The sequence below is a fragment of the Symsagittifera roscoffensis genome, chromosome 8 (genome assembly GCF_963678635.1).
Source record: "Symsagittifera roscoffensis chromosome 8, txSymRosc1.1, whole genome shotgun sequence".
In the NCBI taxonomy this organism is placed as follows: Eukaryota; Metazoa; Xenacoelomorpha; order Acoela; family Convolutidae; genus Symsagittifera; species Symsagittifera roscoffensis.
In genome coordinates this window covers 51,626,814-51,650,636 of record NC_087069.1, presented here as the reverse complement: position 1 = coordinate 51,650,636, position 23,823 = coordinate 51,626,814, and the positions used below count along the sequence as shown (strand labels likewise).

The window sequence follows — 23,823 nt, the reverse complement described above, 5'->3', positions numbered from 1 at the left end:
AAAGTAGTACAAAGACATCCTTTGCATCGGCAGGGGGTCGAATCCCTGAAAGGGGGAAGAAGCCTACTCCCCCCCCCCCCTAAATCCGCTACTGATTTGAAATTTTTATTAAAATTTCAAACAACTGTGAGCTGAGCAAGAGCAACGTGATTACAGTATTATCAGTTTTTGAATGTTTTTGATTGCTGTTAGAGCATTTTTTGTCGAGAGTTGTTCCTTCTAAGAATCTTATTTTTTGCAATGAAATTTTAGTTGGACTGATTTCCGTCAAGATCTGAGAAAAAATCTTTGGCAACCCAAATACAAAAACATCAATTTATTACAACAAACTTTCAATTATTAAATTAAAAATTTTAAACTTTCGCTATTTCATTGCTGTAAATGATTATTTATCTAAGACAGTTTGTGGTAGGTATTCGTATTATCGAAAAGTTATAGCAGCTCACGCAATTAATCTGATTCAACTGGTTAATTCCTAAATTCTGTTAATTTGGCCTAATTTTTCAAAAATCTGAACTACTACCACATTTCAAGAAAGAAAAATCCCCACTTTCGTTCTATTTTAGTTTTTATTTCAATTCAGAGTTTTTTAAATCATAATTTTTTGTCAGAGTTCAATGAGAAATCACGGCGAGATTTGTTTGCTGATGTGTGGACTCGTTAAACTGCTCGGAGGTTGAGAAATCTTTTTGACCGACAACTTCTTCACTGAAACAGAAACGAGATTTATAGACAGAGGAAATGAAACTGGACCTGATGACACCTGGATGTATTAAAGTGTCCAAAAAAGTGAAATTGTGCAAGTTACAAGAATTTTTTAAGTTTTGTGCTGTCTACGCCTTTAATTACCTCGAACCATCAATTGACTGATTAATTTTTTTTGTCCCTATTTTGCTCAATACTTCTGTCAAAAATCTTTTCTTCTGAACATTATCCCCTCTGCCGCATTATTGCAAAATTGGAGGCCAAGAAGTCTTAAAATATGGAAAATGCATGTAGCTTAACTTCTAATTGATTGTTTTTGTCTCAAAATTTTTAGTATTACGAAGACTACTAAGTAAAATATCCTCGAAGATATTCAAAACAGTACGAGGCCAAATTTTGTACTTTTTGAAATGTAAGCTGATTCCGCAACAAGGACGTTCCCTTTGTTCTTCTTTTTTTCTTTCATTTTCTTTGATCGTTTCGACAAAATTTAAACATTTTAAAAGATTTGTCTCTGAATCCAGGAACACCCAGACACAAAATTGTGCGCCTATCCAGTGCACAGGTTGGCCTCGTAACGAAATCACTGGTATATGTTGTTTTGATTTTTCGCAAAAATGGTTGGCCAATTTTAAGAAGCTTATACGTTTTTGGGCTTCTTCCTAAAGAGAAGTTTGTTAAAGCTTAGAAATTAGGTTTTTGGGAAAGAATTTGTTCTACTTTTAAGAGTTGTTCTAGGAACCATTTGCACGATTTCTCGATCAAACTGGAAGAAGAAGCTTATACGAAATGATGTGACAATAATACTCTGGTTGACCTCCATATACCGAAAATACTTGTCTTACAACTCCATATATCTAAAATGCGTATCATATAATTCCATACATCAAATGTTTGAAAACAGGCTAATCATACAATTGCTAATCCTGGATACACAAAAATTGGAATTTTTGCCGGTTCTCTGGACAACTTTTTTCAAAGAGGCTAAAAACTCCTATTTTTTTGTGTGGCGTGTTTATCTATGCCTTGATCAAAATCTGATCTTTTGAAAATTTCTATTTTTTTTAAAAATAATCATCTTTGAAAGTTTTTGTTAAAATTTAAAAATTTGATGCTTTCAGTATATGATTTGTGAAAAGAGCTCTTATATATTTCAGTTCGTTTTATTGTTATTGTTATGTAAGTGTAAAAAGATCAACCCATTGCTGACACTAGTCTTTTATGTTCGGTTACGAACACATCCCAAAATGTTGAGAAAATTAACAATAAATCACTTTTTGTTTTATGAAAAAAGCTTATAATACAATTTTCCATATATGCAAACATGCTTATCCTAGAGCTTTCTAAACAATTTCTGTATCTATAGAAATGTACGAATTTGTATGACAAGCATTTTTTCATATATGAAATTTGTAGGACAAGCATTTTTGGTCAACTCGGGTAGTTGAAAGGAAGGATAACTTAGTTAATTATTAAATAATTGTTAATTGAATGCAAACTGACTCCTTTAACCTGCCATTGGTTTCGAGTAAAAGTTTTTTGTCAGACTGTTCGATTGCTACTCAAAATGATATTTAGACTGAATAGACTAGGAAAACTTATTTCAACTTCAATTTAAGCATTGTAAAACCCCTTGTTACATCATAAGTCCGAGAAAGATAACAAAGCGGAATAGTCAACTAGTACAGAAAAATTCTTAAACTTTGCATACTGAAAAAAACCAACGCTAAAAACAAATATCTTGAGTTTACTATGATCGCCAGAAAACAGTTGTTTGTGACTGCATAAGAAAAAAAACTTTTTACGTTGAAATTAAATACCAAAGAACTTTTGTATTGTGAACTTCTTGCAAAATTTGCCGGGTCGTCCCCATTTAAGCATCCCACAACTGCCCCCCCCCCCCACACACATTCCAACAGTATTCTCAATACACCGCTCAGTCCAATACGATCAAAATAAAAAAGCACTTTTTTGAATGCACATAAATGAAAAAGAGCATATTTTTAAAATCGATTGAAAGTTAACGAGCAGGGTTGAGGAGTTTCTTTTTAGCTAAATATTAGCTTTCCCAATAAAAATTAGAAGTTTTGCAAGATTTTCATTCCCGTACAAGAGTCTCGAAAAATTTGCATTGCACAAATAATTGTTTACCTGTTTTCACGACAGTCTTTCCTTCGGACCTTTCGTAACCTTGAACATTGTTTCGCACATCATCTGCTGAAAACAAAACATCAACACTTAACTAGTTTTTCCCAAAATGAGGTTTTGTGACAGAATGCGTATGAAATCAGACTTTTTTCAAAAAGAAGTTCATTGAAAGGAATTAGTAGCAATTATAAGAAATTTCTGGCAACAAAAGCGTAACTATAGCAAGACTGACAACATTGAATTTTTCATTTCGGCTAAAAGACTTCTTCGAAAAATGTTGTTGTCTGACCACCAACTTTGAGACAATAGATTGGATATGGCATGTCACTCAATCTCATCTATAATTATAGAGAGTTGCAAAAAGTTCGGACAGACAGTCTTAATTAAAAAGAGCAACTGTCTAGACATCAGCGGAAATAAAAACTGAAATAAACATAAAGTCGAAAGTTCATAAAGCAAAATTTTCGCTCAAAAACTATAACCACGGCGGGCAGTTGCATTCCGAAGCCGAGAAGGCACACTAAGGGCAAGATTTTGCGCATAATCTTCTGGTAAAGTAAACCAAATATCGCGAATTTTTTGGGCAGCATCTTCAGGAGTTGTTGGTGGATCTAAAGCCATTTTTTTCTTTATTCTTTCCCACACATTTTCAATTGGGTTAAGATCAGGGCTATATGGGGGCCATTCGAGCAGGGGAATATTTTTTTCTCGTAAATAGTCTTTCGTCATATTTGCAGTATCTGGTGTGGCATTGTCTCGTGAAAAACAAACGTTCTTCTTGGGGGGTTCAGCATGTCCACACTAGGTAGCAAAAAATTTGGTAAATTTTCTTCTATATAATGCTGGGCGTTCATTGTGGAATAGAAAGTTTCAATAAAGCCGAAACCCAAAAAATGAAAACCAACCCCAGACTGTCACATTTCCACCCCTCTGAATTTGGGTATCGGTTGAATTTCGTGTTTCAAATCGCTCGCTTGACCGTCTTCAAAAATATATCTCCGAGTTTTTTCCTAAGTTTTACAACCATTTCGTCGGAAAACATAACCCGACTCCAATCGAAATTCAAATAACGATTTGCATAAAGTCTTCGTTTTTCTCTTTGTTGTGACGTCAAAAAATTTTGCGATGCTTTTCGGTAACGAAATCCTGCTTTTTGAATACGTCGTCGACTAGTGAACCTTGAGACGGAAAAATTATTGCTCAGGGTGGCTAAATTTTTTCTGCGATCAGTTTCCAAATTTTGAATAATTTCATCATCTTCACCTGCATTTGTTTTATTGGGGCGGCCTAATCTCTTTTTTTGTTGAATAAAACTCCTTGATATTCGACTTTTTAACCAATTTTGCTAACTGTTTTATTGTAAAATCTGGATTTTCATCGCAATATTTAAAAATTAGGCTTGCATAATCATCGGATAATCGCTGACCTCGCATTTTGAATTTGGTCTGACAAAAAGTTCAATGTTGTCCGGCTTCAGATTTTGCATGCAAAAAAGCGTCGAATAGCTTTGATTGCTCATTTTAATTAATTCTGTCTGTCCGAACTTTTTGCTACTAATTATATAATTAGTAGCAAAAAGTTCGGACAGACAGAATTAATTAAAAAGAGCAAATGATCTTTTTCAGACAATTTTTGCATGCAAAAGCTAATTTTTCAGACTGAAAGTTTGTCTCAATGTCACTTAAAAATTCAAATTTGCATGCAAAAATTGCTGCAAATCGGCAGATTGCTCTTTTTAATTATTTCTGTCTGTCCGAACTTTTTGCAACTCTCTATAGTAGCAAAAAGTTCGGACAGACAAAATTAATTAAAAAGAGCAATTTACCTATTTTGGAAAAACGTTGCATGCAAGATCTAATTTTTCAGTCCGATTTTGTGTCTCAAGGTTGTATGAAAAAAACTGCATGCAAAATCTGTCAAAATGGTGACGATTGCTCTTTTTAATTAATTCTGTCGGTCCGAACTTTTTGCAACTCTCTATAACGTTTCTAATTATTGCGAAAAATTCGCTTTAAGCCAAAGATTCTTCCCTTTATTTTCGAGGTGACCAGAACAAAACTTGCATTAATTTCATCAAGGAAAACCACTAAACTTTTTGTCGATTAAGAAACTGCAAACTTTCGAAGAAGTCTTGAAGCGTATGTTAAAAGAACAAAGTTATGTGAATTAAAATAAGACACAATGAAGCAATTCATACCCATTTCCAGAGCTGAAATAATCAAAATAATCTCACAATTTACAACTGCATGCAAGACCCAATTACAAACAATGATGAAATTGAAAATTAATTGTAACTCAATTACAAGAAACTTTCTTCGATGTTCAAAACCGAAACTAAGTTTGACTTCTGGACAAACTTTTGCCACCATCACATCAAATTTTCCCAAAAGTTTACATTGGTCATCATGAAGGCAGCGTTTTAGCTTTTACACGATGATATTCATTTTAGCGACAAGAAGTTAACTTGGTAGGGTGAGCCAGAAAGGGAATCTTTTTCCCCGAGTCCGTTGAGATTGGAAAAAAAAAACAGTTTCTTTGTGAAAAATGAGAACGGTCTAAATTGAAAATGTAAACAGAGGCAAGCAACTCAGCGCGGATAAAAAACTGACAGAAAAAAATTACATACTGGAAAAAATCTATTTATTTCATTCAGTAGCAAATGAACACATATTAGGAGACCATTTTTGGTTCATCATGCAAGGAATCGTCTTAAGTCTTTTTTTTTGTGATAGCTCAGCTATAAAGAAGTAACAAGAAATTCAAATACCACACTTACTAATTTTATTTTTCTATTGATTTGTTGTTCTGGCTTTCGAAGAAATTGACGAATATTTGTGCTCGTGGTGGTTTGCTTGGCTAAGTTTTGACAATTAACTAACGCGTAAGCGGCTATTTAACCAGCTCAAAATTTGTTCCAATTTACATTCAGGCATTATTATGGAGGGGGAGGGGGCATAGGCCCGGAGGTAGTTTAGCTCAGGTTGAACTAGAGCTCACTTAATCATGATGAACCCAATAAGCTATGGATATCTTGTGAGCTCTCACTTCGAAAATTGCAGCGCTTTTCCTAAATTTGTTTTTTTTAGCATTGTGACTTTGACTTACGAGGGGTGAGTGATCTTGATGTTGTTGCCAGTACTACAGTCCTGCTCTCCTTCTCGACAACAAACTCGTCTTTGCCACCCAAGAAAGAATAATCTAAAAACACAAGGAAGTTAAAACTTGCGAGATAACCTAAATTGTGATATAATAACTGGTGATATCTCGAATTGTCACTGTTAGTTTAATATTTAACCCGTTTTTACTAAATATTTCGTTTCAGAACAAACGGTAAGAAATGAATTCAACAGTAACAGTTTAAATTACCGGAATCAAAAACAAACCAGTTAACATACAGATATTAGAACAGTTGTATTATTTTTTAGATAGGCTTAAGGCGTGGAGATGCATAGCTAGCGTTTTCCGTTCAAGCAGGACAACCCGGTTACCTATTTGAATAGCCACTTAGACGTAGCTACAATTTCTACCTACAAAACGATTTAAAAAATTGGCAATTTTTTTAAAACCAGAAATTTATTCAGAACTAAACTGCCAGTCTTGGTATTTTTTCTCTAACTTTTTCATTAACGAATCATGAGATTGAAACAAATAAGCAGTAGAGCTATCATAATTTTGGAATATTGTTTAATATACACAAGTTTGGCTGTTATTTTCTCGTAGAGACGCTTTGTCTGGAAACTAACGAAACATCTGCTATTTAATTTAAATTTAAATTGTAATTTTCAATGGTTGTGATTTGTTTTTAGCTGTTTTAAATGACCTTCGGTATTTAATTAAATACCTTGTTAATTTATTTCAATACGACCACCGGTCGATCGTAGAGTGTTCGTTCAGTTGTTTTCTTAGAACGGTTTAAATTAACACTCTATTTGATTCGTTTTACCTTTTTGAGTAATTGTACAATAGTTGTACATAGCTCGTAGTATTAGAATACTTTATTATGGCGCAGTCTAAGGCTTCGATTGTGCGTGGAATCCCCCCTTATGGCCTAACCACACCTTAGAACCACCGCATGCCTGGACTCAATGGAGCGGCTAACTTCAATTGGCGATTAATGCAAAGAAAAATCTGGACAATGAATGAGAGTCTACATAGACCAGACGCTCCAGAAACGCAAATCTCCAACCTCGAACAAGTCACAGGAAGCGAGTCGGACACGGACAGAGCCATCAGAGAGACGAGGAATAGAAACGCTATGAAACGGTGCGAAGCCGCCGAAGAAAAGCGGATCAACGAGGAGAAAAGGAAGTTTAACGGAATGAGACGGACGGAGGCGGATAAGAAACGGCGCTCAGTTTTGTTCCTACCCCTAGGGAGCGAAGGAAAAAGAGTCTTTACGCAAAAGAACCCGAGGGTCAAGATTTTAGCAATCTCTTTCACAGAGTTCTGGACCCTACTTGATGCAGCATTCAACAAGCCGCCTAACACAACGTTCGAGAGGTATAAATAACTCAACCGCAAACAGAAAGACCGGGAATCATATGAAGAATTCTGGGGAGCGCTAACGGACTTGGCGAGTACGTGTACTATAAAGGAAAACAACGAAGCGTAATGGATAAGGGATGTTTTCATTTGTAACATTAGAAACACAGACACCCAAAGGAAACTGATTTCAGCCACGATAAGTACGACAGAAGCCCTCAACCAAGCCTTGATTGATGAGAAGGCATTTTTTAATCACCGACAATTGACAAATATGGCACCATCATTGACCAATGGGACAATTTTCCCGTTCTAAATCGTTCTAAATCTTTTAAGAATCATAATCAGATTAAGAAGGAACCAAGCCTCAATATAGAAAGTTGCATGAAATTTGGGAATCCTTTTATGAAAGGGCACCTAAACGTATGCTCAGCGAAGGACATAACTTTAAAAAATTGTATTAAAAAAAGGACACTTCGCCAAATTATATAAATCCCGTAACAAACGACCCACTGTAAAAACTGTAAACGATAATTATGTAAATACTGAGAGTTATACATACGTCTCTCCGGAAAGCTCGTGGGGCGAAAACCAAGAACCGTGTGACGTGATAAGCGCCTGGAACGAATACGGGCAGAGCGACTATGACGACTTCTCAGTACTGAGCGTGAGAACAATTTACGATAAAAACAGACTTGAAACTAAGAAACTGCTGAACATAGAAATGGGTTGGGAGATGATTGTAAATATGAACATACCAGTTGACTCAGCAAGCCCTGTAAGTTTTTCAAAACAAAACGTGTTGCTCGAGATCAAACTAATATACCCGAACCTAAAAATTTACCCGGTGGACAAACGAATTAAAGATTTGTATTGTGGCTTTACTGACGATACGATCAGCATAATAGGAAAGATAATCGTGAGGACACAATCTAATGGGTGGATCAGCGAAGAAACACCGTTCTTCATAACAGGTGCTTATGAACGAAACATACTGGGGATTGACATTCCACCCAAGTTAGGCATAGAAGTGACACAGAAGAAAAGCCCCAATCAAACTGCATGGTCAACCAACCACCATTCGAGAGTAAGTGTATAAATCCAATTCTTTTAATGACAAAATCTTTAGCGAGTTCGAAGAATTATTCACCAGAGTGGGGAAAATACCCAATGACCACGAAGTAACCTACTTTCACACACCGCTTAAACTAGTACAAGCAAAAGGGAGAAGAGTTCCCTTCACTTACTCGCTGGGGTAACTGAAGAACTGAAAAGAATGGAGACCGAAGGTCACATAATAAAACAAGAAAAATGCGACGAAGATGTTTATTCAGCCCGATTTGGATTACACGGAAGAGAGACGGTTCAATTAAATTGGCATTAGGTTCTAAATTATTAAATGATCAGATGTTTAAAAATAAGTACCAAATGCCAAATATTCACGAGCTTATAGACAACGTGGCCCTACAAATTTCAGAGAAATCCAATGAAAAAGGTTGGTTCAGCAACTTAGATCTGAAAAACGCTTACAGTCAACTCAAATTGTGCGATCAAACGAGCAAACAGTGTAATTTTAGTATAGTAGTTGGTGAAACAACTGGAACCTATCAATTTTCAACTAGATTTTATGGATTGGGAGACATGCCCAACGAAATCCAACGGGCCATGGAATCACTTTTAAAGAACATACAGTTCACAAACTGTTATATAGACGACTTTCTGGTAGCTTCGAGAGGATCATTGGAAGAACATAAAGCAATAGTCTAAAAAATTTCAGCAATCCTAGTTAAGAACAATATGGCGGTGAAATGGGAAAAGTGTGCGTTTTTGAAATCAAAGAACAATATGGCGGTGAAATGGGGGAAGTGTCCGTTTTCCAAATCAGAAATAGAATGGCTAGGCTTCAAAATCTCCGGCGAGGGAGTACGACCGTTTGTCGGTAAGGCAGACGCCATCAAGAACTTACCAATCCCTAAGAACATTTCGGAACTGCGATCGTTCTTCGGCTCGATAAATCAGTATGTGAAATTCGTCCCGAATTTATTTACCCTAAGCTCTCTATTAAGTCCACTACTGAATAAAAAATCTGTATAAAAATGGGATAATATTCATTCTTCGCCCTTCGAAAAACTGAAATCCGAAACTGTAAATATCACAGAGAACAGCCGCTTCGACATAAAAGATAACGGTAGGTTTAAAATGGACGCTTCGCACAGTGGACGCTTCGCACAGTCAATAGAAATCTGGGATTATTCATACACTCGAACGGAAAATTGTAACTCAAAATGTCTACCTATCGATAATTCGAAATTCAATTTTAAGAGCATCACTTTTCGGACAAGGTCCATTTTACATTTCATTTTTAAAAACAAACAATTTTTAACACTATTTAAAAAGAATTTCGTCTTTAGGAAAACGGAGGAAATTACCGGCCGTTTATTAATAATTCCGGAAGAACATAATTTTGCCCTTAAATTTAAAGACGACCATCCTCCGGACGACCACGCAAATCTACTCAAGGGGTACAAATCAGATTCAAAATTACTAACGTCTCCCATACTTCCCGAAAACCACTGTTCAAAAAAACTTCAACTAATTACTACGGAAGACAAAGTGATATGGGACCTGATCGAGACAATGAAGACGAATCGACCAATGGTCATCCACGGAAGTTACATGAAAAACTTTGCTAAAGATCTCCACGTGAAAGATGACCTACTATTTCTTGACAGCAAACTAGTCGTACCAGCTACCATCAGGGGAATTTCAATACTATGCTACACGAGACCCAGCCAGGCCAGTTAGAGATGAAGTCTCTCTCAGAATATATGTGGTGGCTGCACATCTATCAAGAGATCTACCACCACAGGAACTCCTGTAGCCAATGCTTGAAAGCTGATAAGAGCCTCAAAGTTTTGCTAGGTACCGACAATATTACAAAATTGCCGAGATTGTTCTTTGCTAATGAAGAAATAAATCTGGATTTCGCAGGACCAATGGACGCGTTCTGGGGAAAACAAAAATACATTCTTCTATGCATCGATCGATTCACTAAATTCCCATCGGCCAAGATCGTAAATAACACACCCGCGAACAGTGTGGTTTCTTTCTTAAATGACTACTGCCACCCTCACAGTTTTCCAAGAAAGATTAGAGTCGACCATGCTCTTTATCTCACAATTTTATAAATGTCTGCGAAAAATTCCACATCTAGATCATTAATTGTTTAATCGGCGACCATAGATCCAATGGGCTGGTTGAAAGATAAGTTCATACGATGAAGCCCAAGTTACTGGCAATGTCATTCGAGTTACCGAAGCCCGCTCTAAATTCTTTGATAAAAAAAGTTATCTGGAACTTGAGAATTTCAAAGCAAGCTAAAATTAACAATTTAATAAAACGGCTAACACTGGATGGAAAAACCTGATTTCCTTTGATAACCATTTAGATAAAGGGAAATCAATCCTTTCCAGCAGACGGCCAGCAACTGGGAACTGCACGACGGGACGGAAGACGGGTACCTCTATGAAGAGAAACACAGCCCATCGGACCCGAAAGACAACGTACCGCTAGCGCAACCATTCCGAGCACAACTATACCACCAGAGAGCCACAAACAGTCTAGAGGGTCTGACACAATGAAGAAACTAGTTGCTGGAGGTAAATTATATAGAAGGGCTACCAACAGGAAAAAAGGGGAACTTTATTTTAATTTAGTAAAGAAGGATATCCTTGACTCCCCAGACCATACAATAAGCATCGATAACGGTCATCTTTTACGAAAATCAGATTTGTAAAAAAAATGAAAACTACTACCCGGTCCCTAAATATGGTGAACCAACCAGCCATCGGGGTCAAGTCACACTCACATTTAAGTTTAGCCGGGAAGAGGAATCTTTCTCCCCAATAAAGACTTTAGTGACGGTCACACCTCAGCCAAGGCAGGGCACCTCAGGAGCGGGCGGATCAACGCAGGTGTCGGATTCACCAACAGACGTAGAGACAACCCAAGACCTCATCCAGATCTCTTCAGGTTCTTCGTCATCCTTGAGTTAAACTCTGTGGACGGGATTATAGACGGTTATTTTGACGACGTGACTAATAATCACTTACCCTCGAGCCACCAATACGAGTCTATTCAAGGGTTAAGTGTTACAGGTGATGCCCACTCCCCTCAATTGAGACCAAATCTATTAGTTAATACGGACCAACGGGAGATTATAGAAATACACGACTCTGCCTAGATAGAAGGTACGGAGGGTAACCCAATCATGCTAGATAGTGCCCCAGAAGCTGTGGTCCCATCAAACCCACAATCAAGACACGAAAGACCGCGCAGGAACGTCGGACACCTAAATTTTTAGGAGAACGCCGTTTTTTTGGCGTAGTGCTCGAAAAAGATGACCAGCCGACATTTCCATCACAAATTCACATTAACAACCAACCCAGAGCAACATTCGTGATTACCTCACCGTTGGAATTGTTGACATCGTTAGCGGAGGCTTCACCATTAGGAACCCTGGTCTCAGCAACCACACTTACTTGGTCATCAAAGAAATCGTGCGCATAGGACAGACCAAATTATACGCCAATTGTGTCATTTTTTTAGAAGCACCTCTTCAGGGTCCCACTCTTTATTCCAACCGAACACCAACGACACACTCGACGATGTAGAGAAATCGCGCGATACATCCTCGACCATCGACTCAGAAGTAAAAGCTAAATTAGATGAATTCGACAAACAATTTAACTGATTTTCACTTAACTAAAAAAACAGAACCTTTCTTTAGTTCATCTGATAGTACTCTTAATTGATCATTTTACTGTAGACAACGTTGTACATGTTAAACGTACATCTTGCACACTAGTGTTTTATTTTATTCTTAGAATAGTTAATTTATTTTTATCCCAATTTCTGTATAACTGTAAATTCTGTATGATCACCCTGTACATTTGTACCTTCTTACTTTTTTTGTAGACAAGGTTTTGCTTGCCGTACTGCTTTTTTGGTGGCGCAGTTTGTAAAATTTTGTTCCTAGTTTGAAGGGAAGAAAATGGGTGTATATAGTATAAGTTGGTGAATTTGTTGTTTTTTTTCCGGTGGGAAATGTTGTGATTTGTTTTTAGCTGTTTTGAAATACCTTCGGTTTTTAATTTAAAAACAGTTAACTTAGTTCGATACGACCACCGGTTGATCGTAGAGTGTTCGCTCAGTTGTCCTTTTAGAACGCTTTGAATTAACACACTATTTTATTCGTTTTACCCTTTTAGGTAATTATACACTAGTTGTACATAGCTCGTAGTACTAGAATAGTTTATTACCAATATAAAAGTAGTCAAAAAGTTTTAGTAAAGTTCGAAAAGTGAAGTTAAAATCAATTGGACTAATTTAATTTCAATTTTTTCTAGTTACCCGGGTTGACCTTCATAGAAAAAAGTTGCTTATCATATAATTCCATAAAAAATTGATTATAATACAATTCCATGCGTGGGTTCTAAAAAAAACTTTTATCATAGAATGTTTATCATAGAATTTCGATTTATGAAAAGTGTATGAACAGCATTTTTTTTCATTGAATTTTTTTTTCAGGAAAACCTTTAAAAAGAATTTTTTGTAAGTTCAAGTGATCTTGATTCTTTTTCTGATTAAGTTAGATCAAGTTGGCCCATTTTATTTTTTTACCAAAACTGTTTGTCATACGATTTCCATTCTATGAAAATGGTATGATAAATATTTTTTCGTTAAACAAAATTTTAGCCGTGACAAAAAAATTTTCCAAATAATTTTGAAATTTTGTCTCAATTTTTTCGTTTTTTTGAAAATTCCTATTTCATTTGAATGGCGTGTTTATGTATGCCCTGATCAATGATTGATAAACTGAAAACTCAAAAATTCAAAATAATCATCATTGAAAAATTTTGCCGAAAATTAAAAGTTTGTTACATTTGTTATATCATTTGTGAAACACAACTCGAAGACAAATTAGGTCGTTTTTTTATGCATTGTGAAAGCAAGATTGTTCAACTTTTGGTGCTTTGAGTAACCAAGGTCTTGGTCACTTGGGTTCGGCTGCAAACAGAAGCCAAATTGTTTCAGAAAATGAAAATAGAAACAAAACACAACTTTTAAGGCAAAAACACCTATCATACAGCTCCTTCTAATGATAAATGGCTATCATACTATTCCATTGTATGGAAAAAATGGTTATCATGTGAGTTTCATACCATTTTTTTTTTCTATGGAATTGAATGGAATCGTTTGAGAAGCATTTTTTCCAGTATGGAACTGTGTGATAAGCATTTATGTCAACCCGGGTACCTTGTTTAAGGATTACTTGGTTTTTAAGTAAATTGTATTTGGGTGTAAAAAATTTTTGGCGCAAAAATTTGAATCGGTCAAATAAGCACTAGGTACGATTGGTTGTTTTTTTTTCTACTACACACTTGCAATCCTGATTTCTTTGTTATTCATTGTTAACTAAGGTAAATTTTTCCGGTTTCGGAAAAATTTTTTTTAAAGTTTTCTCTCGGTATACAAATTTTGTGGATAAAAAATACAATTTTTTTTCTGTGATTCCAAAATAGCCAAAATCACCTGCAGATTTAGGTGGGGGTGGGGGGGGGGTGGTGGGTGTGGCGCACGCTTTTTTCAGGGATTTGACGGCCTGTCGACCCACAGGGTCTCCCTTGTACTTGTTTAAGGGTCTTCTTTTGTCTCCATTTTTGGTTGCCGAAATTTTTCCTAAAGGCTCCTTGTTAGGCGCCAATATATACTCAATTTCAGGAGGAAGCGCGCGCCAAAAACGCAAAATTTTAGTCAAAATTTTGCTAAAGGTGCCCAAAACGCCTTTTTTGGCGTTTTTTCAATATTTAGCCTGCGGCGCAGAAAATTTGGTCAAAATATGGTCTTAATATTGATTTTTGAGAGCTCGAAAAATCAAATTAGTTGACATAAAAAAAGTCGAAAATTTTTTAATGAAATTAATTTGAAATTTTTTTTGAAATATATTGTTTGGATTATCAAATGGGTACATGCCTCTCAACTCTTTGAAATTTGATTTTGGAATCGATACCTGAGTTTCGACTTTGATTGCTTCCACAACTAGACAGAGATGAAGTGTCGTATGCATTCCCACTTTCAAAAGTACAGTAGCTAGCTCTTTTCTTATGTCCTCCATTCGAGTTACTCTTGGAGCCTGGAGAAAAATATTAGGTTAACATTTAGATTGCTTGAAAAAAATTTATAATTATGATTTTTATTTGGCCCAAACTTCAAGAAGTTTTTTCTTAACTAATATTGAGTTGAGATTAATACTTTTTAAATCACAATTTTGTCAGCTCTTAACCACTATAATTAGTTTGAAGCAAATTGAAAGAATAACTTTCAGGAATTCAATAGGTCAAAAACGATGCTTCGAGGCTTCTAGTGTTTTGGCATGATATTTTTTTTGAGAAACGTGAAAACGTTTTGGCTAATGGTGTTCTTCGATACGATTCAGATTTGGTTTTGTATCTTTAAATAACTATTCAACTAGATATCATTTGAAAACAATTTGTTATCTATTACTATTATAATTTCAGCCTTAAAAATGAGCAGGTTTAGACTGAAAAAAGTCGTTCAGAATCGTTAACTGAAAAAAAAATTGTTAAAAAGTGGCGTTAACTATATAAAAAGTAGCAAAAAGTTCGCAAACACGAAATTAAATAAAAAATAGCATATGATTTCATTGGGGAAGTTTTTGCATGCAACTCTGACTTTTGAATTGACATTTTTTATCTGAAAAAAACTGTTGTTGCATTTTTTTTCTAAAGCTGATCTTTTGCTTTTTTCAAGTAATTCTGCAACTTTTTGTACCTAATGAAGTTCCAGTGTTGGATCTCGGTCTCCGCATTGTCGGAGGATTCGATGCTGACTTAGGCTGCTCGGCCTGTGAGTTTTCATTGGAGTTCGCAGACTCGGATGTTTTGACGGGACTCCCATGGAATGTCGAGGACCTTCCGGATCTCGTATCGTCGGCAAAATTAAACTCCTCGTCATCATTGAATTCTGGACTTTTGTGGGAGTAAATTTGGGAATTTTGTGTATTTTGAGAGTTGGGAGAGTTGTCATTTGGATGTGAATTGGATTTGTAATCTTGATTTGGGAAATAATCATTGTGATAAATTCCAGTTGATGTTGAAGGTCTTTGGGACGAATCGTAAGAAGTTTTTTCGAGCAGCACGGACGTCATTTTTGCGATTGTTAACTTCTAGAATAGGTCAGTTTTGTTTTGGGAGCTCAAATTGAGAACATCGCAGGATTTCGAGGTTTTTTACTTCAGATTTTGCTAAAATATTGAAATTTGAGAATAAATTTGATCATAAAAACAACCATTCGAACAATATAATTAAATAAATCGGATAAAATTGTACAATTCAAATTTTTTGTAACTCTAATCAAGTGGAAACCTATAAGCCCCGGTTCATTTTTTTTTTCAAAAAAGAACAAGTTTGGTTCACTGCGAAATACCCAAATTCCACCCGAATTGAAACTGATTTAACCAATTAACCCTTAGGCTCTCTTAGATTCACATACAGCCCAAACAATCTAAATAAACCAAGCCAGTTATCTTGTTTAGAGAAACGCCATTCACGCCTTTAAATCTAAACAAACTCGGCGGTAGCCTTTACAATAACTGGAACTATCTGGAATTAAGTCGGAAACAGACGATTTTGAAACTGTTTCTAGCCTGTTTAATTTGGCACATTTGCTGATAGGTTTATGAGAAGAAATCAAAATGGTGAATTTAGGTTGTGATCTTTGGTACTAAATAAAAAGGGCAGTGTTGTGTAGTCTACACCTAAATGGTACTTTTTGCCAATACAAAGCGAACAAAACTTATCAAGTAAAGAACACTCGGTTACTGAGCAAGTATCGCCGAACTTTCCGACCAAATCGGGCAACACTGATCAACAAAATATTAAGGAATCACTCTTTGTCGCTCTGAGATGCAAATGTTTTAAGCTTTTTTCTCGACGCCAAGATAACTTTTTTGATATTTGTTTTTGGATTCCGCATCACGGCGAAATGAAATTCTTGAAAAAGTTGGGTACGCAAAAATGGTAAAGGATAAATAGGACAATGGAACTTGAGATTTTTCTGTTCTGTTATCAAATGGCAGTTAACGACTGAAATCGAAAAAAGTCTTAAACGACTGAAATCGAATCAAAAAATTCTTTTCAGCGACTTAGCTGTCAAAAAAAACGTTGACTCTTGGATGCAAAAAAAACACTTACTCGAATTCGTAACTTGAATTTTCAAAAAAAGCGCTATATGTAAATTGCATAAATAAATAACTGTTTCTGCATTTGCAAAATAATTGAGATAAATTTGAAATATTGTTTGTCAAGTTTAGACTTATTGAGGTTGCTTTTAGAGGAAATTTGGGTGTAATAAGCTATTAAGGAGGATATTTTTGTGAATTTGGGCGGTAATAAAACGGCTTTATTTAGTCTGTGAGCAGCATTTTCTTAAGTAATTTGGTATCATTGCACGTTTTTTTGACAGTTGAGGAGACTGTCTAGACAATGTAATCTCATTTTTTAAGAGCGGGACTTTGACCTTAACCTTCAACTTTGTCTTTTCTAAATCTCAACTTTAAAAGATCTATTTGGTGCATCAAAATACAATTCGAAAATCACTATAATTAGTAGCAAAAAGTTCGGACAGACAAAATTAATTAAAAAGAGCAATTGACCTATTTTGGAAAAACTCTGCATGCAAAATCTAATTTTTCAGTCCGATTTTGTGTCTCAAGGTTGTATGAAAAAAGAAATTGCATGCAAAAATCTGTCAAAATGGTACGATTGCTCTTTTTAATTAATTCTGTCTGTCCTAACTTTTTGCAACTCTCTATAAAATTAGATATTATTAAATTGAAGCGAAAAATGTCATGCTAAAGATTTTAAGTCTGTTTAACAATTTCATTTATGGAAAACAATCAATTTTTAAAGCATAACTTCCTTTATAAAAACTCAGTTTAAGAAATCATCAGCGGAAAAATTTACACAATAACTTAAACCCTACATTTGACAAGAATCGAGGGTCAAAGTTGACGTTTTTCTATCACCAAAACAATTTCAAAACACTATAACTATGAAATTTTTAACAAAAAAAATTAATATCAGTTTCGAGCAGGGGCGGATCTAGGATTTTCTCGAGGGGGGGGGGGGGGGCGGATTTTCAAAAAAGTTTCGAAAATTTTGACGACTTTTATTTTTTTTAGGTCGAGCAAATTGATTTTTCAAGCTCTCTGAAAGCACTGTTTTGCCCTTATTTTGTCAAAATTTTGTGCGCCGCAGGCAAATTGTTGAAAAACAGTCAAAAAAAACCGTTTTTGGGCACTTTTTGAAAAATTTTGACAAAAAAAAATCGCGTTTTTTTTAGCGCGCGCTCCCCCTCAAAGGTAGTATATATTGGAGCCAAAGGCGCCTTTTGAAAAATTTTAGGGTCGGTCGGCCAAAAATGGATTTCTGAAAAAGTATCAAAGGGGGACCCTTTGGGTCGGCAGGGTGTCGAATCCCTGAGGGGGGAAGGGCGTCCGCCCCCCGCCCCCCACCCCTAAATCCGCCCCTGGTTTCAAGTTTTCTTAGCTCAAAATGCTTAGATTAAGTCCAGTATATATAAAATGTTCATTCATATTGTTTGAAAAACGAAAAAAAAAATTAAAATTTTTTTTTTTTGGTAATTAGGGCATAGAAACACCTTTCATTTTTTAAAATATGTTGTTGTTTTTTTTTGAAAAACAATAGCTATTTTCAAATTTTCCTTACGAAAAAGTTATAGAATGACGGAAATTGCCTGTACATCTTTTAGGAAAACATTAGATGGCAAAAGTTTTTTCCTAGGATTATCAATCCGGGTAGTATTCACAAATTAGGTTTCCTTCATGTCAAAAATTGTCATTTAAACGTTTGCCGAACTACAGAACCGAGCGAAACGTACGGGATCAGAATTGGAGCCCATTTTTTTGTCTTTATTTTATTGTGGGCACTAGATGAAAACAATTTTCTAGCCCTGTTTTAAACAAAAGGAGCTGATTGAGCCTAAATTTTAGCAAAAGAAACTGAATCAACCCATTTAAAAAAAAATCAAACTAGGTTCATTGAGCATTTTAATTATTTTTCATTTAGACCCAATTAAACAGTAGTTCTAGGCACTGGTGGAACAGAGACAGCACCGAGGCCTAGAGGAGGTCACAGGTTGCTCTAGGAATCGTTGCGATTCCCTGTAAGAAATTATTTTTAGCCAAAAGGAAATGAATGAGCCCAATTTTCAACCCCTGATTTGCCATGGAAGTATGCGAGGGATCAGAAGTTTGGGATGGTATATATTGGGATCTTGATTGGGCGCCGTAGGGTTAATTTTTTCTGTGATAACCAGGCAATCAATCGAACTAAAATTGGGCTCATTCAGCCTCTTTGTTATGGAAATTTTATGCAAAAGTTTTGACCCGGGTTGCTAGAAAATCGAGTTTTGTGCATTAGTATTGCTCAAGCAAATCAACAAATGCACAGCTGATATCCTCATTGCTTTCAATCAGAACTATTTTAATAAAATTTTAACTCAAATTAGGGCAATCACATATTTAGCATACAAACTAAGTAAAGAAAATAAACTTTGAGCAAAATTAACAAGATCAGTTAACTAAGTTTCAACATTTCTGTCCCCAACTATAAAATTTTAACTCGTTTTAACGAGGTTCTAGGAAATTCTTGCTTTTTGAAATTCAAGTCTTAGAATACTTAGCTGATTTAATTCAACCAGATGCGTTTTCAATGCGGCCCAAAAATAGATTGGAAAGTATGAAGATTCATGCATGCTCATTGGTAATTCATTTTTGTAGATTATTGGAACAATTTCAGGTTTTGACTATCTAAAACGCCTGTTTATAAGAACTTTTTTGCTCATTTTTTAATTAGAGTTTGAACTAAAGTTTTACATCGACTGCCAGCGAATGATCTGAACTACCTTCTCTTAAAGTTTCAATTTGTAATTTTGAAGCACTTATCAGTTTTTTCAGGGTATATAAAAATGCCAGTTTTCATCTTCCGCACAAGTCTTGCGTTGTAGTGAACTCGGTGGAGTAAAAAAATTTTACTAAAAAAACATTGTCAGCGAGAAAAATGAAATAATGAGTGTGACAATTTATATAAACTCACTGTTTCTTACATTTTCACGCGAATTGAAAAACTAAGAGGGGATGATGAAAACTAAGGTTTTAAGAAACGGAAAAATCTGGAAATTTAAAAGAAGGTAGTTCTCGTCATTTGTTGTCAGTCCTTATAGTTTGTCCAAAAAGGCTCTTAAAAACACCCGCATTTAAGAAAAGTGAACACAAGTTGAGGGGGGGGGGGGGGTGGGGGGAGTTTGGTTTGTTCTTAATGGGCAAATACGAGTTGAAATTCGCATCTCTGTAAAATTGAAAAAAAATCGATTATAATTTAGTTTTATTGTTAGTGTTCACAAAAGTGAAAAAAAAACAAATATAATGGATGAGAAAAGGATTTTGTTGCCTCTAAAAATAGTAATATTATAATCCATTGTTTATTGATTAATAATCGATTTGTTTTCACTTTTGTGGACACTGGCAAGGAAACTCAATTATAATCAATTTTTATTCATGGAACTCTAGTGTCCTTCTTATTTCTATAAATTTTTAAATCAAAATTAGCCATCAGTATGATTTAATAAGTAAAATCAGACTCAAAAAGGAAATATTCATTGAGAAGTAGATTCTTACCATTTAATGTTGAATGGCACAGATTTAATAAACCAATCAAACATCGGTGACCTGAATAAAGTACTTCTGAAAAATGGTACGCTTAAAAAATGTTGAATTATGATGTGTTTTGAAATTGCGAAGAGAACCAAAATGTAACAGCTCTTTTTCCTCTTTTTTCCTATCTCTTTTTTTCTCTTTTTCGCTCTATTTGTATGGGAGGAGAAACTGCGTAAGCTCTGTTTGCTTTTAGCAAATGAACATTTTCCTATACAATTTGAACACGCGACTTTTTTGACCTAATTTTAGTTGAAATGTTGAAAAATGAATACAAAAATTGGTTGATATTTTTTGTGTGCTCAAAGAATATGGTAGCTTTTTCGTTTCACATTTCTTTTTCTCGGTTTAGAAAAGTGGAAATAATGTCAAATGATTGATTATTTGAGACGTTTTTATTGTTGACTCCGTTTTTCAAAATCCGTCTAACGTTTTAGTTTTCCATGGAAATAGCCGTTGAATTAATGGTATATCAAAATATTGGACGCAAAAAACATAAGCCGTTTAAAAACGTCAAAAAACTGTCACATAATGGTACACTAAACGGAATCCGTTATGCATTCAGCATATTTCACGCCGAATGCAAAATGGGAATGCGAACAGATTATTATTCAAATTAGAGTAAATATAACAGGGAAAGGAAGTAATTGAGGGATTTAATGGGATTTGAAATAGCTTCAAATTACCCTTGCGGAAGTTCAATGGTGCAGATTTTTTGATAATTAGCCTAAACCACAAGGGAAAAAAAGTAAAAGTGAATTTAATACTTCTTTGTTCTCATTTGAATGTACTATTTTTTGCATACATCAAAAAATCGGAACGTTTTTTGAAGACTTTTTCAAGAAAATACATTCATAAATTTTCATTAGACGAGACAGTTTTTATTATCGCTAAATATTACCATAACAAAATGGAGTTTAAGCTGCAGCTTTGGTATAAAAGTAAACTAGTTTAAACTATAAGTAACAAAATTAAATGAAACTGTACCAAGATTTAAATTGCAGCACAAAAGAACTCTAAGTTGGTAAGTAAACTATTCAAGCGATCATCAGAAATGTCTATCAAATTCGATTCTTATTCATTGACGAGTGAAGAATTGAACACACATGCTGTTTGACATTTGACTTCGAACAGCAAATGACATTTTTTGCATTTGGTGGCTAAATTAGTTTTTTTTGGAGAAAAATGAAAGGATCATATTAACATTCTTCCTACTAAATAGACCAAAATAAGATCCTCCGCCCCAGCGTTGAATATAATTTGTTAATTTGGTCCAAAAGAAGTTTTTACACAGCTACACCAGTTTAAATTTCAAATCAATACAAGAATTAATATCTTTTAAAACCCTTATTTTTCCGTTTTTGTGAGCCTAATTAATCAAGGGATCAATTTTTGCCCCAAAAAACGTAGAGCAGGTTTGCAAAATTTTTTTTTACTGGTCTTATGATTCAGTTTAACAGTTCGGCTTCAAGAATCCAAAGTTGAAATAAGTTTAACTGGCATAAGAACAGTCTGCAAAATTGGTAATCTTTCGATCTTTTTTAACAACTTCAGCATGAAAGACTTTTGCAAATCAGCGATTTAATAACCGATTGTAACGCCATTGATTTATTCCTGGTAATAATTTATAGTAAGAGTGACAGGTTTTGTTATCTAGCTCAGACAATCAGTTCTGACTTTGAAAGGTACTTAAATTTTGCAATTTACTACACCTTTTGCAAACACTCAAGTTTATTCACGGGCAAAATCTTTCCCGCTTAAACTCATATTTGCACTTCAACTTTGAAAAGCTATTTTAACGTTAATTTAAATAAATTTTGCAGTGAACAAATGGACTAACCTGTGAACACATTTTTTAATCAACCCTTTTATATGGCAAAAAATTTTAATCAAACCTTTTATATAGCAAAAAATTTTAATCAAACCTTTTAATTAGCAAAAATTTTTAATCAAACCTTTTATATAGCAAAAAAATGAAGTCTTATGCATAATAGCATAAAAAATTGCAAAAATAGAAAACAGAAATACGGAAAGAGGAGCAGAATAAGAGAAAAGATCTTAACAAAGTGTGCCAGAGAAAAATTCAAAGTGATTTTGTGGAGCACCGTGATATTTCTGGATCAGAACAAAGCAAATTTGACCCCAACAACCCGTACAATTTCAGAAGGATGCATCGAATCAATTGATGCATTGATTTTTAACAAACTTATTCTTTAGGACTTCCTTCAGTTTTCAAAAATGACGACTAGTTCGATGAATTGCATCTGAATAAATAAATAAAAATTTCAAATACCTTCAATTTTCAATCTAAATAGCCCGGTTTGACGAAAAGTAGCTATTTAGAGTTTTTTCGAGAGTGTTACAAAATCTTGCAAATCTGGGCTCTAAGATTTTGACAAGATAGCGAATGTGTTTTTTGAAAAAAATGTAAGTTTTTGACTTTTCTTATAATAAAACTGTTGGTTAAGCTTTTTTCCTTCAAAAATTTTTAAACAATTTTTTTAAATAAATCTTTTGACCTTTTTATATAGTTTATTTAGGAGAGTAATATTATACAGACAGGTAAACAATAAACCGCATGTACAAATCAAACCCACCAAGGATCATGCAAAAAGCTATGCAGCTTATCGAGGCATGACCCTGAAAAAACCTATGACAGAAGTTGCGAGATAGTATCCGACTTGATGATTCAAAAAAATAATTCTAGAAGATCTCCATTATCTTTAGAAAACAAAGAAAACTATTTTTTGAAATGCCCATTTAGTTGAAGCTCTGTTAATTGGTTTAGGTTATCTGGTATCAGCTCGTTTGATTTCAAAAAATTATAACATTTAAGAGACACATTTTTCCATGAACGTTGCATTATTTGTGTTCTAGTTTTCATGCTTGGTAAAGTTTTTGCCACAGAGGCCCTAGTAACCCGACGAGTATTCAGAGATTCCAATATAAAAGTTTCAAGGAAAGTTTTACCACGAAGTTGATTAAAAGTTTCTTTGAATATTTGTCTGAAATATAAGTCAAAAACGGTGTCAATCTCAAACGAACGTAGGATATATGAGGCATGCTCAAATTTTCTCTTGAAACAAATAGTTTTGAAAATACGTTTTTGCATCACAAATGTTTTTTCTAATAGGCTTTTTGATGTTGCACCAAATGCAATTAAACCGTAAGAAATGAGTGGCTTTGCATAGCAGTTATAAAATTTAACCAGCACATTTTTCGAGAAATAGTTTCTACCCTTGAATAGTAGACCGTTAAATTTAGCCAATTTACCACAAACATTATTAATATGACATTCAAATTTGAGTCTGTTGTCCATTTGAATTCCTAAATACCTAAAATCAGAAACCTCGGCGAGTACATTATTACCAAAAGAAGATTTTTCATTCAATTAATCCCGTCCAAACTTCATTATTTTGCATTTCTTTTGACTTATGAGTAGTTTATTTTTATTGCACCAATTACATATTTTATTTTATTCTGTCTGGAACTTCGTTTTGGTTGCAACTTTTTGAGCATCAACTACCGTTGTATCATCTGCAAATAATGTTAGCTTAACGTTGCTGGCCGACGGCATATCATTTATATATAAAAGGAACAGAAATGGCCCCAAAACTGAACCCTGAGGAATACCTTTTGTACATTCTAGCATATTCGAGACGGATTGATTC

The 23,823-nt window shown here is 34.7% G+C and overlaps 1 protein-coding gene across 5 annotated transcripts in view; it reads right to left on the bottom strand.

Annotated features, from left to right (window-relative positions):
* Nucleotides 1-500: 500 nt before the first annotated feature.
* LOC134852865 (uncharacterized) overlaps nucleotides 501-23,823 on the bottom strand; it is a 44,494-nt gene continuing 21,171 nt past the window's right edge. Inside the window, exons 1-7 of one of the 5 annotated variants that reach the window (XM_063868700.1) lie at nucleotides 21,054-21,187; nucleotides 20,117-20,197; nucleotides 15,190-15,661; nucleotides 14,408-14,530; nucleotides 5,959-6,051; nucleotides 2,857-2,922; nucleotides 501-708 (exon numbers count right to left, since the gene is read on the bottom strand). In XM_063868700.1, the coding sequence (XP_063724770.1) occupies nucleotides 626-708; nucleotides 2,857-2,922; nucleotides 5,959-6,051; nucleotides 14,408-14,530; nucleotides 15,190-15,565 (741 nt within the window). In that variant the 5' untranslated portion in view covers nucleotides 15,566-15,661; nucleotides 20,117-20,197; nucleotides 21,054-21,187 and the 3' untranslated portion in view covers nucleotides 501-625. Of the gene's footprint in view, nucleotides 709-2,856; nucleotides 2,923-5,958; nucleotides 6,052-14,407; nucleotides 14,531-15,189; nucleotides 15,662-20,116; nucleotides 20,198-21,053; nucleotides 21,188-23,823 lie in introns of those variants that run through there. The other 4 variants (XM_063868702.1, XM_063868703.1, XM_063868704.1 and 1 more) reach the window with 4 other exon arrangements.